The following is a 17,466-nucleotide window of genomic DNA, read 5'->3' on the forward strand; positions in this document are numbered from 1 at the left end:
TTGCAAAATAAGTGTGCAGATAGTGTTTTTAAGGCAAATTAGCACAAGTTCCAAAATGTTGTAAGCAAAAATTAGGATGGTTGATATGGCATGATAAAAATATGATGATATACCTTCTTAAAATTAAGACTAAATGTTATTTGTGATCTATTCTATTTTAGTTTTATTTTATTTTGGTCTATTATATTTTTAAAAATCTCATTTTAATTTTTTATATTTTTGAAAGTTTTCATTTTGATCATTTATGTTTTTAAAAGTTTCATTTTGATTTTTTTATTTTATTTTTAAATTTCATTTTACTCCTTTCTTTTGATTTCCATTAACAAATGTTAGACTTTTCTTTACATATAAAGTCCAACATCAATATTTAATCAAAAGTTCCAAATATTAAGAGTAGATAAATTAATATCATTTTGAAACATTTTTTATTATGCTTATACTTTAGTCAATGAAAACAGAAAATATATTACATAAATTATAAGCAGCCAATCAAAATGATTACAAAACAAAATGAATAAAAAAATTGCAAAACTCATTTAAAATAAATTTAATATCCAACAGTGTTGACATCCTTTTCGTAAAAGGAACAGTATCAAGATTTCAATATGTCTTTGCCATTCTTCAATTTCTTTGTCAGTCTGTGCTTCTACATTAGCCTAATAACCGACACCAATTGCTTTTGGAGTTGAAGGATATGCAACATCTTTAAACTGGAAGTTGATGACTCTCAAATTGAACATTCCTTTTCCTTCATATTATTAAATATATTACTGCCCCTTGAGGCAACTTATAAAATTTCAAAACATTAAAAAAACCACTATCAAAGCCACACTTTTTCGTTACGTCTAGATTAGTGACTCGTGTGACATACAGACTAATTGTTAAATTTATTACAAATTAAAATGATTTAGATCTTAATTACATAACATAACTGTCCAAAATGCATTTCTTCAAAAAAAGATAATGAAATTTCTGTGATTTCTTAACCCCTAACTTTTAACCTTCACATGGAGCAGTAAGAGTTAAGTACATTTGTCAGGAGTTAAGTAATTTGAGGATGATCTTTATGTGGAACAGTAGGAGTTAAGTAATTTGAGGATCATCTTCATCAAACTTGTTTGTGTCTATGAAGTACGGATACATCAGTCTCTTGCCGTGTCCGGGTGTCTGACACGAACCCGATATCGACGTCGGTACTCTATTTTATTTTCTATCAAATGAATAAATCAAATATATTTTTTTTTTCAAAGCATTATTTTATTACAACTATTTTTCTTTATTTATTTAATTATAAAAACCTCATCCTTCTCTAAAACTTTATTTATTTATTTATTTTTACTAAAAAGTCTTTAATTTATTTACTAAAAAAATAGGATGTTACAATTCGATCCTAGGCCTAATTTAGGATTATTAGTAGGAGTATAAATAGATTCTTACACTTTGCTAGTTTTTGATGAAATTTCATATTAGACACGGTAAGAGAGTGTCTTTCTCGGTTCTTGTGTAAAATCTTATGTTCTTATCAAAGAATTTTATTTTTTGTGATGAATTATCCTCAATTTATTAATCTGTCAAGATTGTGGCATTGTTCTTTCATATCCTTCTCTAATTCCACTTTTTTCCTTCTTATTTTCTCCAATTTCGGGGAGTCTCGAATAGGTTCCCCAATTTGTTGATGCTAAAAGTTAGATTCGCAAATTAGGGTTCCATCAAACATATATCCCTTTAGTGATAACAAAGGATGTCCCTAGAGCTTATTTAAATCATTCTGCGATGGCAAGTCATGACAATAATCTAAAAACTACATGAGCAATCATAACACATATAGTCATATAGCTCATTGTCACTTGATCCATTATCCATAGGCTTGGGGGGAATCTTCACTGTCAATGACTGTCTCTTGCAAGTGGGATTTACTATTTTTCTACAAAACTTAGCACCATATTTCCTTTTTTTGACAATTATGTGGAAAATATCGAAATATGAAAGCAAGAAAGATCTCTTACAAGAAAGAAGTAAATAGATAAGTCAAAAAAAGGTCAACCATTGGGGCTAGATTAAATTCATGTGTAAAAACTTTGATTTTTTCACACAAATAGTCCAAAAAGAAAATGATTGCCCAAATAATACAACCCAAATATTATTTACACAAATGATAAAAACATTATGCATGGTGAGAAATCGGTTCCCCCTAGACCGATTTCTCACCTACAATTTTTTTTCTCACGTTAGGAAATTGATTCCCTAGGAAACAATTTCATAATGTTGTCTTTTTTTTTCTAAATGACCTTATGCAATCGGTTCCCTAGGTGTTTTTTTTCAACGCAGTTGAGAATGTGAATTGTTTTTTTTTTTTTGTTTTTAATTGTTTATGTTATTTCTTTTACTTTTTTATTTTTTAAATTATTTTCTATTTTTCTTACAATTTTTTTTAAAAATAACTTTTTTTTGTTTTAATTTGTTTTATATATATTAATTTATAAAAAAAATGTAATTTATCTAGAATAGCATTTAAGAAAAATGCATATATTTAAATATTCAATATAAATATAATTTTGTTAAATATTTATAAAAATATATAATTTCATTATTTATATTGTATTTAAATTTAGTGAAATATTTTCTTTGTTATGATTTACATCATATTTTTCTTAATTTTGTTACTTATTTAATATATTTTTCACAAAAAATGCATATATTTTTAGTGACCATATATTTTCTCACTTATTAATTTTAATTTGTTGTAGTTAGAGAATTAAATGAGCAAAAGAAGATAAAAAAAATACAGTAACAAGTTAAATTGAACTAAAATATTTAAATTTGAAACAATACAACAAAAAATTTAAAATACAAATAATATGACGTAAATTCAATGTTGTTGGCTTGAGTCTACACGATGGGGGCAATTTTTCTTTGAATAACTTAAGATGTGACACACAAAACATTGTTTTGGTTGACCTGGTTCTCAAATATCTATTTTAGTATGGATACGAGAGGAGACAAGATGACCCTTAGAATTTCTTTTCTTGTTTGGGTCGAGACAAATCATTGGCTCGTAACATAGTGGCCAATATACACTTCATTGCGCAATTCTTCAACAATCCTTTGTATATGTTAGACATACTTTCCAATGTATACACAGAATGTATGTAGTTCCTATACTCATGATGAGCTTGCTTACAAGTAGCAACAACATGAGAATAAGACATGTACAATTTCTGGAATTTGTCATAGCCACACCACCTTTCATCCTGTCTGACTGTGAAATCTCCAATAGGCCAAACCTCTCTCGAGTTTATTGTCTCCTGGACCAAGAACTGTGTGTCACGTTGATTGAACTCAATAATAGTGTGAGTGTTTGCCTCTCTCTGTGCGTCTTCGATGCCCTTGTTTAGTGCTTGCATATAAACTTGGCCAGATGCAAGTATTGTTGCAACTTCTCTCCCTCTTTTGTTGAACAATGCATTACATCATAGATATCTTGATTTTATTAGGGCACCTATTGGCAGATTTCTTGTGCCGAAATAATTGACTGGGCAAGATTGGTTGTCATGTGCCCCATTGTCGGCCATCATACCATGCAAGAGTTCATTTATCTCATGGAATCTCGTTGAGCCAATTAATTGCTCGGTCAACATTTGGTTCCTCCGTCATAATGTTGTAGTGGCGATTGAATGTAAGTTTTGTCCTTGCATATGCAAAGTAGTTATAAACATACAATTTCAATATTGTAGTCAATAATACAAAATGAATTAATATTTAATATGATGAGAAAGAAGTTCGACACTCACCCATATTGATAGTTAGTTTTTTTATGACATTGTTCTTGCATCTCCTTGTGTAAATTTGTGCAATGCGAATGCAGAACACATGCACAAAATTCTTCATCTTCTAGTTAAATTCTAGTATTTATAGAACTTCATCTTCAAATGTTTGTTGTCTTACAATAGATGAATTTCTTCACTTAAGCTATCGTGTGATACTTATGGTTGTTTGAAGTGTCTGTTGTCTTACAATAGATGAATTTCTTCACTTAAGCTTTCGTGTGATACTTATGGTTGTTTGAACTTTCAATGCTTTCATTAAATGCACGCCCTTTCTCATGTAGTGAAATCACTCTGATTGGCATTCATGTAGAATACTTCAGCAAAAACCACTTTCCTTTGGTCAAAGTAGGTATGCACAACAGAGTGCACGTTTTGATAAAGATGGTGACTTTCAGACCTTGAACTTCATTTATTCTTCATAGGTTTCGACAAATCCTAGAAGAATCTCTTTGGAAAATGAATCTCAAACACAGAGTATTAAATAAAGTCTTAAATGTTATTTCTTAAATGTTGTATCAGATCATAGTTTTAGCTAACTATCATTTGAAACTTCAGACGTAGACTCACAAAGCATGTTTTGATATCACATAAGACACATCTTTTAACATTTGTATTTATTTGTATATAATCAAAATAATTAGGAGACCAGATTTATCTTAAGACACAAATGTCTTTTGACTTAATAGGCGAACTTTCTTGAAAAGTTTAGTGCTTTGTATCATGGTTCATATGCTTTGTTTTGGGCAATTGCATGACAAGACAGAGTCAACATCAGAGGCATTGACCAAGGAAAAGAATTCACCATCTCTCCAACAACCATCGCCGCTACATCTGGGAGTTTGGAAGAAAGGCTGGTTTTTGACAAGGACTAGAGAAGGAGATCACCCAGGAAACTGTGGATATTTATGGTCGTTCTCGACTAGTTACATAAGATAGAATAGAGCTCATGATTCTTGAGGACCACAAATTTCTCCTACATGTGCAAAATCATACACAGTTTTTTATTCAACATGGTAATGCCCAGACTTGGGTCCAAAGACTATGTCAGTGAAAGGGACATATTCTACTTGTATAAGGTGATGGTGGGTGAAAATATAAACTTTCCAAAAGTTATCTTCAATTATTGGTTGCAAGCGTTCAAGGATAGAATCAACCCCAAGGTGAAGAAAAACCTAGTTCCTTATGGTTTGCTCTTCACCTAAATCATGAAAGAAGCTTGTGTTGATGTGTTTGGTATAGCACCACCTAGAGGACAACATAGCTTAAAGGGATTACCTTTATGAAAATGGGAATTATTGATAATTTCCCATAATATGCTCAAAAGCACATCAAGAGAAAGGTCACGGATGAGCCCAAAGAAGAACCACAATCTATGGTAGGACAAATGATGGGTGCTTCGTTTCTATTGACTTAGGGGGAGCAAACCCAACCTAATCCCAAACCACCTTATACCAAGCCTAGTCAAACTATATCTAAACTTCTAACCAAAAGAAAAGACCTACCTCCACCACCTTCACACCTAGCGAAGAAACCCAAAAGGCAACCTCCGCCTGATTCCAAACCTTATGACCCAAACCTACTCAAAAGAGGAAGGCTCCAGACTCTAAGTCTGAACCTGAATCTGAACTTGCACCTAAAAGACCAACCATTAAAATTAAACATCCTTAAACCCAACCTCAATCTACCCCATCCTCACCTCCCAAACAACAAGAATTTGCATATTAGATTCTTGAGTCATCACAACCTCAACCAGCCTCACCACCAAAGGAGCAAAATCTGATGTTGTTATTCTTGAAATTCCTACCTCCCAACCTTTGCCTTCTCTAACCCTCTCAACCTTCACCTAAACCTCACCCTCCACCTAAACCAACTTCAGCCCCACCAAGAAGAAGTCATTGGTTGAATCAAGAAAGAAGGCCAAACTTGATTAGACCTGGGAAATGAAGGAAGCTTTAGAGATGGAACAAGGTATCATCGCCCCTGTTAAGGCTCTATCTGTTGAAGAGCACAAGAAGAAGCTAGTTAAGGATGCAAGACTTGTTGCCTTAGCAGGTAAGGAATCTAAAGACATTCCAGATGATGTAGTTCAGGAATCCCTAAAGACTTTGTCTACCGAGGAGGTGTAGATGAAGGCTACTGAAGAGACTACCATGAAGGACATATATAGTGAGTCTGCCCTTGAAGAAGTGGTGCTAAAAATATTTCATTGCTCACTCTGAGGATAAGAAAAAAAGAGCATAGCATATCCAATCTACAATAAAGCATGGAGCAACACTTATGTCTCAATATATTGTTGAAAGGCAAATTGAATTGCAAATTGGAATTGTAGATGAAGTTTTGATCCAATGACTCTAAAAACTTCAAGTGAAGTTTACTTGTATATATAGTAAATTTTAAACCCGTGCGATGCGCGGATTCGATTAAATTATATATATAGTATTTATATAAAAAAATATATGCATATTAGTAAATTAGTTTTTAAAGATATTAAATATAATTATATTAGAATTGAGGATGATAATTAATTATATTTTAATTGAGGAGATATTGTTTTAAAAAATATTAAGTCGATCTATTCAAATTTATTTTGATTTTTAGTTCTTCAAGTAATAATAATAACGTAATACTTATATGAAATATATAAATTAAAAGTATATAATAAATATATATATATATATATATATATATATATATATATATATATATTGATAATTATTTAAATTTAAGTATTCATTTTTGTTGTTGTAAATGCTATGTTTTCATGCATTCAATTTTTTTTTTACTTTTAATTAAGTTTTTTTAAAAATTATTTTATTGTAAAAATAAAAAAAATTACTTTAAATTGATGTTTTAATCATTTTGAAAATATTAGTTTCCATTATGTGATGTTAGTTATTAATACTACTACCACTACTTATTCTTTGATTTTAATTTCACTACTTATTACTTTTTAAGGTTACTTAACTATAAGAATTTTTATATATTTAAGAATTTATATGTTTTAATTTAATTACTATTTAATTATTTATCTATATAAGAATTATTATTTATCTATTAAAATTTTTATGTAGTCCTAATTTTTTATATATTATATTTTACTTTTTAAATGTTATTTTTCTCACTTTTAATGAATTTGGAAAGACGGTGTTATTTAATAATTATAATTATTCTATTATCGAATACTTTACACGTATTATAATAGTTTTTTTAATAATAATAACAGTAAATATTTTCATAATGATCAATTATAAAATATCAGGATTTTTTTTCAGGTAAATTTAGATATTAAAGAATAATAAATATTCATTACGTATCATAAATATAAAGAGTAATATTTTATTATTATTATCTTATTTGATTATTACTTATATATTAAAATTAGTGTTGTAAATTATATTTAACATAATTTTTCCTTTAAAATACCGGTGAATTTTTTGCATCAATTTAACTGTCATTTTTTAAAGTGTTATATTTATAAACGGAGAAAATAATGATTAAACACGCTTAAGTGAACCTACTACTGCACTACTGCTCTAAATATAATCTATAATAAGGACTCTTCATGTCATGTTAAAAAAAAAATATGATAAGTTGAAGATAAAAAGTGAAAGTCAAATTAATTATTGATTTTAAGTTGTTAAAAATGAGAAAGGGTAAAAATGTACATATAATTTATCTATAATATAGCAAAAAAGAAAAAATAAAAAATATATGAAATAGTTGAACAATAATGATCAAAACATAAATAAACACAATAGTAAAATAAGAAATGAAAAGAAAAAAATGCATCAAGTTGCATATGTGGGGAGAACATATAATAATAATAATAAATAAATAAATAAATAAATAAATAAGTTATTATATTATATAGTATTTGGTCTCAATCTTCCCTTCACATGCTTCTTATCTTTTATTTGTATAAAGCGTCAATGTTGCAAGCAAATTAAGTAAGAAAGTATGAGTGACATTCACATTATCTCAAACTGTAGTAGTAAAAATAAATACTCATTAAGGAAAAAAAAAATACTAAGCAAATACAAAGACAACGAATAGAAGATTACATTTGCTAATTGGTCCTTAAAAAGAGAATATTAATGAAGTAAAACTTTCAATATCTCTACATAAAAAAGTATACAAAAAGAAAAGTTCCTACTTTTTATCAAATAAAATAATATTTAGATAACTTTGTCAATAGCATAATAAAATAAGTCTTATATGAAAAATAATATGGGCAATTAACCAAAAAAGTAAAATAATATTACGGTAACGTTAGCATAAGTTTTGATATCTTTTTTATTATTATTTTAACCGAATTATCTTGGCGTTTGATTGCTTGCGTTTATATGTAGATATACTCAACAAGAAGCTATGAAGTCCTAGTCGTTAAAGTTTTGTATCCTTGAAATCGTGACATGAACACTTTTATTTTTGAAAAAGAAAAATTAAAGTATTTAAAAAAATCAAAAACAAAATATATATTATTGTAAATTACATAGTATATAGATATAAAATATATTAAATAAGTGGATAAATTATTAATATACATATATTAAATAATTGCTAAATTATTATTTTGTAAAATTAAATAATTATTTTAAAAAAATTTAAAACTAATACTACATTATCTCTAATTTAATTGATTTTTTCTATTTCTATTTTTATAAATATATAATAATAATAATAATAATAATAATAATAATAATAATAATAATAATAATAATAAATCATTATTATAAAATCCATAATCCTCCATAATGGTTACTTATATATATAAATTTAATTTTTGACCAATGATAAGTGTTGTGTATAGATATATTTTGGGATTGAATCATATAGGAATTGTTAATTTTCCTCTCTTATCTCCTCCTTTTTATGTGAATAATTGGAATTTTAACCTCATTTTAGCTTTTGTTGTGCAAAAAGTCACTTGTTGAGCACGAGATTACTGTCATACTCGTTAAGCGCAGAAATCACGCTTAGCGCGAAGATTGCGTAAAATCTAAACTGAACTGCACTTATAAAAAGAGGAAGAGGAGAAAGAGGAAAGACACACAACTACACATAGAGTATTCAAGAGAATATAATTTCTTACAGAAGGCAAAGGCTAGAAGCGGGAGAGTCAACCATTAGGAGTCATTCCTTTCATCCATTCCTTTTCTTACTTACCCTCTTCACTACTCATTACCCTCTTGCAATTGTAAAATCTCTCATGATAATGAGAGGCTAAAACCCCTTTTGTTGGGAGTTTAGCAACCAACAACCAACTGCTTTTGATGTAATTATTCTTTTTATCTATTTAATGTTATTTTAATTTCATTGTCTCTTTTATGTGCTTAATTTGATTGATTGTGGTTTGATCACCCATATTTATGGTAAATTTTAAGGGTAGAGTTGGGAAATGTTCATCTTTAAAAAAAAACTGGAAAAACACATCTAAATAATTCATCTCTCAAGATAGAATGAGTTTATTTAGTCTGTTATACATCTTTATTTTTAATGCAATTTAACTATTTTATCTCCTAAAGGGATTTAGGAGAGAAAATAGATAAATTAGACTCTTTCACTTAAGAGATCATTACTAGAATATATGAGTAGATGCAAGTGATAATTGGAATAACCTTACATAGGAAGAAATCCTTAACATTATATCAATAATAGCTCTGGTAGGCTAAGTTCCTAACAATTTCATTTTCTAAATTAACTTTTGTTTCTAATATTTGCTTCTCTCATCTTGTCTCTCTTAATTAATTAATTTAATTTTATGTTTATTTTTTTCTCTTGTTTATTTTAATTTAATTTTATGTCAATTTATTTTACTGCTCTTTTCACAACCTTTTAAACCAATTTATATATTGCTTAAGAATTATATATTCAGCTACTTAAGTACAAACAAAGTTTTCGTGGACTCGACACTCGAACTTTCATTTTAACTTTACTCCTTGTACACGTTGGTGCACTTGCCAATTGATCAATAACCAAAAATTAAATTAAATTATTTTAGAAAATTAAAAAGGTAGGTTATTGTAATTTATATAAATATGTGCATAAATTATTAATAAACATACATTACATTAAATATTTTACATAATTATTAACTTATTATTCTTAAAAATAAACAATTATTTTAAAAATAATATTCTAAAATTAAATATTATTTTAACAAAATAATTTTAAAATTAATACTACATTATCTCTAATTCAATTATCTCTTATTTAATTTATTTTTTCTATTTGATGATGATGATGATGATGATGATGATGATGATGATGATGATGATGATGATGATGATGATGATGATGATGATGATGATGATGATGATGATGATGATGATAACTAATTTTTTGAAAAAATCATAATCCTTTAAGATGTTTCTTACGGCTTTTGTGAAATTAATAGTTGTTACAAAATTAAAGTTTTGATCCGGCAGTTCTAAAAATTTCATGTAAAACTTATATAGACTAGATTTTAAACTAGAGGCTATGCACAAATTCGATTAAATTATATTAAATATATAGTATTTATAAAAAAAGTATATGTACCTTATTTATATAATTTGAAAAATATTTGATACCATATTAAATACAATTATATTAAAATTAAGAAAGATATTTAATTATATTTTTAATTGGGGAGATGTCGTGTTAAAAAATATTAGACCTATTAAAATTTATTTTGATTTATTTTTTCTCCAAATAATAATAATGATTTAATATATATGTGAAATATATAAATTAAAACAAATTAATTATTTAATTTGAATATTTATTTTTATTGTGAATACTATTTTCACATGTATTTGAATTTTGTGCATTTATAATTAAAATTTTTAAATATTTTTTATTTTTAAAATATAATTTTGTCTTTAAATATTTTTATTGTTGAAATTTTCAATTGGTTAATTACGTTATGGCTTAAATTGAATACTTTTAAGCAACACATAAGTTTTGTCTATTTTTTTATAAATATATTATAGCATCTATAACAGTATTTATGATTTGAATAAAATAAAATTAAAAAACAAAGTGTACTTATATATTTACATATATTTTTTAAAAAATTAAATATTAATTTAAAACAAAATATGATAAAGGATATTTTACGGTAAATTATTTTTATGTACATTATATTTATAAAGTTATATACTTAATTGTTGATTAAAATAAAATATTAAGAAATATTTAAATTTACCCACATATTTACAAAATCATTAGTTTTAATGGTTATTTTTAGTTGTGAAAAATATTTTAATGTAACTGAGTTATAAAAAAATAAATAAAGTTGAGAATAAGTTTAGTATAATATTCAATATAAATATTATTATATGTATTCAAATAAAAAATTTAAAATAAAGTACATTTTTAGGTAAAAATTATAAAGTATATATACATAATACTTTTTAAAACAATATGTCCTTAGTTACTTTAAATATGAATTATTTTAAATTTAACTATGTATTTATAAAATTATTATTTTTTTAAAATAACTAATTTTGAAAAATGTGCATGATTAGTAATATAATATTTAATATTACTACTAATATGAAAATTATAAAAGTTAACATTTAATTTTTGAAATTGTATAGGAAATAACATGCTATTACTTAATATAAAGTAACAAAACTAATTTTCAATTTATCAAAATTGAATATTAATAGTATTAATTGAGTAGCTTAATTCTTCATTAAATACATATGTTGCAATAAAAAAAATTTATAAAATTGAATCTTTATCAATTGTCATTATTTGTTTATTTGAAGTTTATTATATAACTAGATTTTAAACTTGTGCATTGCATGAGTTTAGTAATTTTTTTAATATATTATTTTTGAATGTTTATATATAATTGACATTTAATTTTTTAAACTATTCAATTATATATCATATAAAGTTACATGAAAATTTATGTTATTGTATTGAAAAGTTTAATTTATTATAATTTTGATAAAATAATGGATCAACTTGTTGAAATTTATTTTTTAAAAAATATTTTTTGATAAAATAAACATATTTTTATTTTTTTTAATGTATTTGTGTAAACCGATTTTACTTGAAATAAGCATTTTTCTTCTTTTTTCTAAAAGAAAACCATATATGCTTCTTAAAAAAAATACTTTATTTATAAAAAAATTATTTTTAGTTTTAAATCAGTTAATGAGATATAATGTTGGTGAACCTATGAAATAGAAAATGGAGGAGTAAAAAAAATGCACGAAGCACAAAGCCTTTACTTCTTCTAATAACAAATATACAATGGAAATTAGAAAAACAATATGCTTTTTTAAAGACCGTTGTCAAATTAGAAGTTCGATCCAATGGTTGATAAAACTTCAAGCGTCATTTACATATTATATATAGAGAGAGAATAAATAGATAATAGATTTTAAACTTGTGTGATGCACAAGGTTTATAAAGACAAATATCATAAGAAGAAAAATTGAATTGTGATTTTAGAGATTTTAAAATCTTTTTGCAATCAATCAATGTTTTTTGTTTGAAGAAGAATGTTTGCAAAAATAGATATTAGATCTTTGGGAAAAAAACACAATCAGATGATGAAAAACAAACATATGAAGTACAAGATGTTTTCAAATGTCTAAAAACAAATTCAGACCTTGGGTTAACTGAAAGTAGAAGGGAAATAAAAAAAAAATATCAGACATAGAGAGTTAGTTATGCTGGTTCGTCGACTCTACCACGAAAACTATGTCCAATTTCTTTGCAAAACACAAGTTTTACAACCTTCTCACAAGTTACAAGCAATGTGTCATGTCCACTTTTACCTCTACAAATCAAGTTCTACCCCCAAATTGAATAATATCCAGTATTCTTTGTTCTACCAAGTTATTGTTGACTCTAAACAAATCAGAAGAGATTTGTAGTTTGAGTTTGTTTCACAGAGTCTAAATCTAGAATCAGTTTACAAACTATTTAGTCTTTTTCTCTCAATATATTCAAGGTGTTTTGAGAGTTTTTTCTAACTTTACAAGAATATAAAAAAAGCTTAGAAAGAATAATGAATGTTTTTTCACACAAAATTGATTCTTCAAAACTTCAAAGGTTCTTGTTTATATAGGTCTCATCTTTAAATGTCTATTGTCTCGCATTGGGTAGATTTCTATATTTGATCTACATCTAATGAATGTGGTTAATTAGTTTTGCTATAAATTTATAATTATTTAAATTTGAGTATTTATTTTTGTTATTGTAAATATTATGTTTAAATGTACTTAAATTTTGTGTGTTTGTAATTAATAATTTTCTAAATATTTTTATCGCAAAAATTAAACTTTTATTTTCAAATGATATTCTAATCATTTAAAAATATTAGTTTTAATAATGAGATATCGTTGAAGTTTTGTATTTTTAACTTCATTACCACTTAATTTAAACAAATTAACTTTGTCTACTATTATTACTATCATTATGATTATTTTTATTATTATTGTTATGAACATTATTATTTAATTTATAATTTCATTAACTGTTATATTTTATAGTTATTAATCTATAATTTCTTTAAAAATTATATTTATCTAAAAAGATTATCATGTGACCCTGATAACTGCTAAATAATTGTGAATTAGTAGTAAAAAATTAGTCAAATTTTGGCCTGAAATTAATTATTTAGCAGTTATTTGTGATTAAAAGTTAGATAATTAATTAAATTGAATTTTTGGTTGCAGATACGAAAATTGAAGTTACATTAAGCAAAAAGGCAACAGAAAGGGAAGAAAAAGAAGGAGTTTAAAGCAGGCCCAGCCCAACACGCGCGCTAAGCGAGCAAAGCAGCATAGGCGCTAAGCGAGATGTTAAGCTCGAAGATGCAGAATCCGTTACGCGCGCTAAGCGCGAGCCACATGCTAAGCGTGCGATCCAACAAAAACACACACTAAGCCTACAACACGCGCTAAGCTCACGATCTGAACGCGTTAAGCGCGAGGTGTCGCGCTAAGCGCGCTTTCGAAGGCCCAAAGCTCACTTCAGTAGCTATAAATAGAGAGCTAGTCCAAGGGAAACGACACACCTCACCTTAGAGCACTTCTCTCAGCATTTCAAGCTTGAGCTCTCCCTTCTCTCTCTATATTCTTTGTTTTTATCACCCCCTTTATTTCCGTCACCCTCAGTTGTAAAGCCCTCAATGGTCATGAGTGGCTAATCCCCTAACTAGGGTCTGGCAGGCCTAAAAAGCCAATGATGTATGGTGTACTTCAAGAGTTATCAATACAAAGAGGATTCATTCCAGGTTTTTATGTTCTAATTCTTTCCTTTTAATCTTGCATTTATTTCTTGAATTTCTTTTGTGTTTTTATTCGCTCGGGAGAGGGTCTTTCCTAATAAGGGTTTAAGAATTAATTCATGCATCAGTTTTAGGGGTTATACGCTATGAAAAGGGTAACACCTAATAGAACATCTTAAGAAAAGGATCATCGGGTTAGCATTGCTAGGCATAGAATGATAACTCAATGCCCGTGCATTTAGCAACATCTAGAATTTAACCTTAATGCATTTTAATTATTGAATCTTCGCAAAGGCATTTGGGAGATAGATAGTTAAAATAGGCTTGTCATTGTGAGGCATCAGGGGCAAGTAAAATTAATAGATGTGGGTAGAACTAATACAACTACATTGGTAATGAATATCATATTTACATGCATCGTAGGCCAATTGGGTTTGTTCGGTCTTGGCATTTCTATCAATTAATTGTCTAAACTATTTGATCTAGTAGTAGGAATCTATTCTTGCGCCTATTCCTATGTTTACTAATTACTTCTTACTTACAAATTGAAAAGTATTCGATAAAGTGCAATAAAATCCCTGTGGAAATGATACTCGGACTTTCGAGTATTACTACTTAGAGCGATTTGGTACACTTGCCAATATCTCAACAAGTTTTTGGCGCCGTTGCCGAGGATTTTATTTTTGCACTTAATTGCCATACTATATCAGTTTGTAAGCCCAACTCTTTTTTTCTTGACTTATTCTTTTAGTATTCTTTCTTTCTCCCATAAATTGCACGGGTAGTGCCTTTTTGTTTTTATGCGACTTAGAACTGCATCTGGAGACGTTGTCCCTATTAACTTAGAAATTGAAGCTACTTGTCAGCGTAACAACGCTGCAAGAAGAAGAAGGGAGCAAGACACAGAAGGAAGCATTTACACCTCACCTCCTCTTTCTCCAAATCACACAGAGATGGACGGGGAACCGGCACGAAGAGTCACCCTAGAGGACTTCTCTAACACCGCAACTCCTTAGTTCTTCACAAGTATTGCAAGGCCGGAGGTTCAAGCAGCCAATATCTCCTACCCACACTCTCTTATTCAGTTAATCCAAGGGAACCTCTTCCATGGTCTTCCAAGCGAAGATCCATATGTTCATCTAGCTTCATATATAGAAATATGCAACACCGTTAAAATCGCCGAGTCTCAGGAGATGTGATACGCCTCAACCTCTTCTCCTTTTCCCTAGCAGGAGAGGCAAAACGATGGTTGCATTCCTTTAAAGGTAACAACTTAAGAACCTAGGAAGAGGTAGTGGAAAAATTCTTAAAGAAGTAGTTCCCAGAGTCAAAGACCGTCGAAGGAAAGATGGAGATTTCTTCTTTCCATCAATTCCCGGATGAATCCCTTAGCGAAGCACTAGACCGTTTCCACGGATTGTTAAGAAAAACACCGACACACGGATATAGCGGCCAGTACAGCTAAACATATTCATCGATGGCTTGCGGCCTCAATCGAAACAACTACTAGATGCATCCGCAGGAGGGAAGATTAAACCGAAGACTCCAGAAGAAGCGATGGAGCTCATCGAGAACATGGCGGCTAGCGATCAAGCAATCCTTTGTGGTCGTACCTATGTTCCCACGAAAAGAAGCCTCTTGGAAATCAGCACGTAAGACGCAACTTTGACACAAAACAAGCTGTTGATGAGGCAAATAGAAGCCCTTATCGAAACCCTCAGCAAGCTGCCTCAACAATTACAAACGGTAAGTTCTTCCCACTCTTTTGTTTTGTAGGTAGAAGGATGCCCCACATGCGGAGGAACCCATGAGGCTAGACAATGTGTAAGCCAACAAGACACCTCTCGAGAAGTAAACTATATGGGCATACCGAATCGTCATAGATTCCAGGGCTACAACCAGGGAAATTCATCCAGATTCCATCAAGGGGCAGCAGGATTCAATCATGGGCCACCGGGATTTAATCAAGGAAGAAACTTCACGCAAGGCTCAGGATGGAGGAATCAGGGAAATCAATATAAGGAGCAAAGGAACCAACCACCATACCAGCCACCATACCAACACCCTAGTCAAGGTCCAAATCAGCAAGAAAAGCCCACCAACATAGAGGAACTGCTGCTGCAATTCATCCAGGAGACAAGATCACATCAAAAGAGCACGGATGCAGCCATACGAAATCTGGAAGTTCAAATGGGCCAATTGGCACAAGACAAAGCCGAACGACCCACTATAACTTTCGGGGCTAACACGGAGAAAAACCCGAAGGAAGAATGCAAGGCAGTGCTGACTCGAGGGCAGAGAAGAGCATAGGAGAAGGGTAAGGTTGAAGAAGAAGACCGGCCAGAGGAAGAGAGGATAGAGACGCAAGAAGAAGAAAGGACAGAAGAAGAAGAGAAGGTGGCATCACCACCTAAGAACAAGAGCCAGAGAGCAAGGGAAGCCTAGAAGGAAGAACCACCAACCCTACCACAGGATCTCCCATATCCTATGGTACCCACCAAGAAGAACAAGGAGAGTTACTTCAGACGTTTCTTGGAAATATTCAAAGGGCTGGAAATCACTATGCCATTCGGGGAAGCCTTACAACAGATGCCCCTCTACTCCAAATTTATGAAAGACATCCTCACCAAGAAGGGGAAGTACATTGACAATGAGAATATTGTGGTAGGGGGCAACTGCAGTGCAATAATACAGAGGAAGCTACCCAAGAAGTGTAAGGACCCCGGAAGTGTTACCATCCCGTGCACCATAGGAAAGGAAGCGGTAAACAAGGCCCTCATTGATCTAGGAGCAAGTATCAATCTAATGCCCTTATCAATGTGCAGAAGAATCGGGAATTTGAAGATAGATCCCACCAAGATGACGCTTCAACTGGCAGACCGCTCGATCACAAGACCATACGGGGTGGTGGAAGATGTCCTGGTCAAGGTACGCCACTTCACTTTTCCGGTGGACTTTGTTATCATGTATATCGAAGAAGACACGAACATTCCCCTTATCTTAGGCAGACCCTTCATGCTGACTGCCAACTGTGTGGTGGATATGGGGAATGAGAACTTGGAGTTGAGTATTGACAATCAGAAGATCACCTTTGACCTTTTCAAGGCAATGAAGTACCCATAGAAGGGTTGGAAATGCTTCAGAATGAAGGAGATTGATAAGGAAGATGTCAGTATTCTCAAGACACCACAATCTTCACGGGAGAAAGCAATGCTAAATGCTTTAGACTGTATAACCAGTGAAGAGGAACAAGATCTGAAGGCTTGCTTGGAAGACTTGGATAGACAAGCCAATATTCCTGAGGGAGAAGCCATATTTGAGACGTTAGAGAAGGAAGTTCCGTCCGAGAAGAAGAAGATAGAGTTGAAGATATTGTCTGATCATCTGAAGTATGTGTTCTTG

At 29.9% G+C, this 17,466-nt stretch overlaps 1 protein-coding gene across 1 annotated transcript; it reads left to right on the top strand.

Annotated features, from left to right (window-relative positions):
- The first annotated feature begins 16,551 nt into the window (after nucleotides 1–16,551).
- On the top strand, nucleotides 16,552–17,187 carry LOC102667870 (uncharacterized). Its single transcript, XM_006596597.2, has one exon. It carries the CDS (start codon nucleotides 16,552–16,554, stop codon nucleotides 17,185–17,187), a length of 636 nt encoding a protein of 211 aa, XP_006596660.2.
- The last annotated feature ends 279 nt before the right edge of the window (nucleotides 17,188–17,466 follow it).

Source organism: Glycine max, chromosome 14, assembly GCF_000004515.6.
Source record: "Glycine max cultivar Williams 82 chromosome 14, Glycine_max_v4.0, whole genome shotgun sequence".
NCBI classification, from domain to species: domain Eukaryota; kingdom Viridiplantae; phylum Streptophyta; class Magnoliopsida; order Fabales; family Fabaceae; genus Glycine; species Glycine max.

Excerpts from the sequence above, each read along its gene's own strand:
- LOC102667870 (XM_006596597.2), top strand. The coding sequence starts at position 16,552 with ATGGTACCCACCAAGAAGAACAAGGAGAGTTACTTCAGACGTTTCTTG.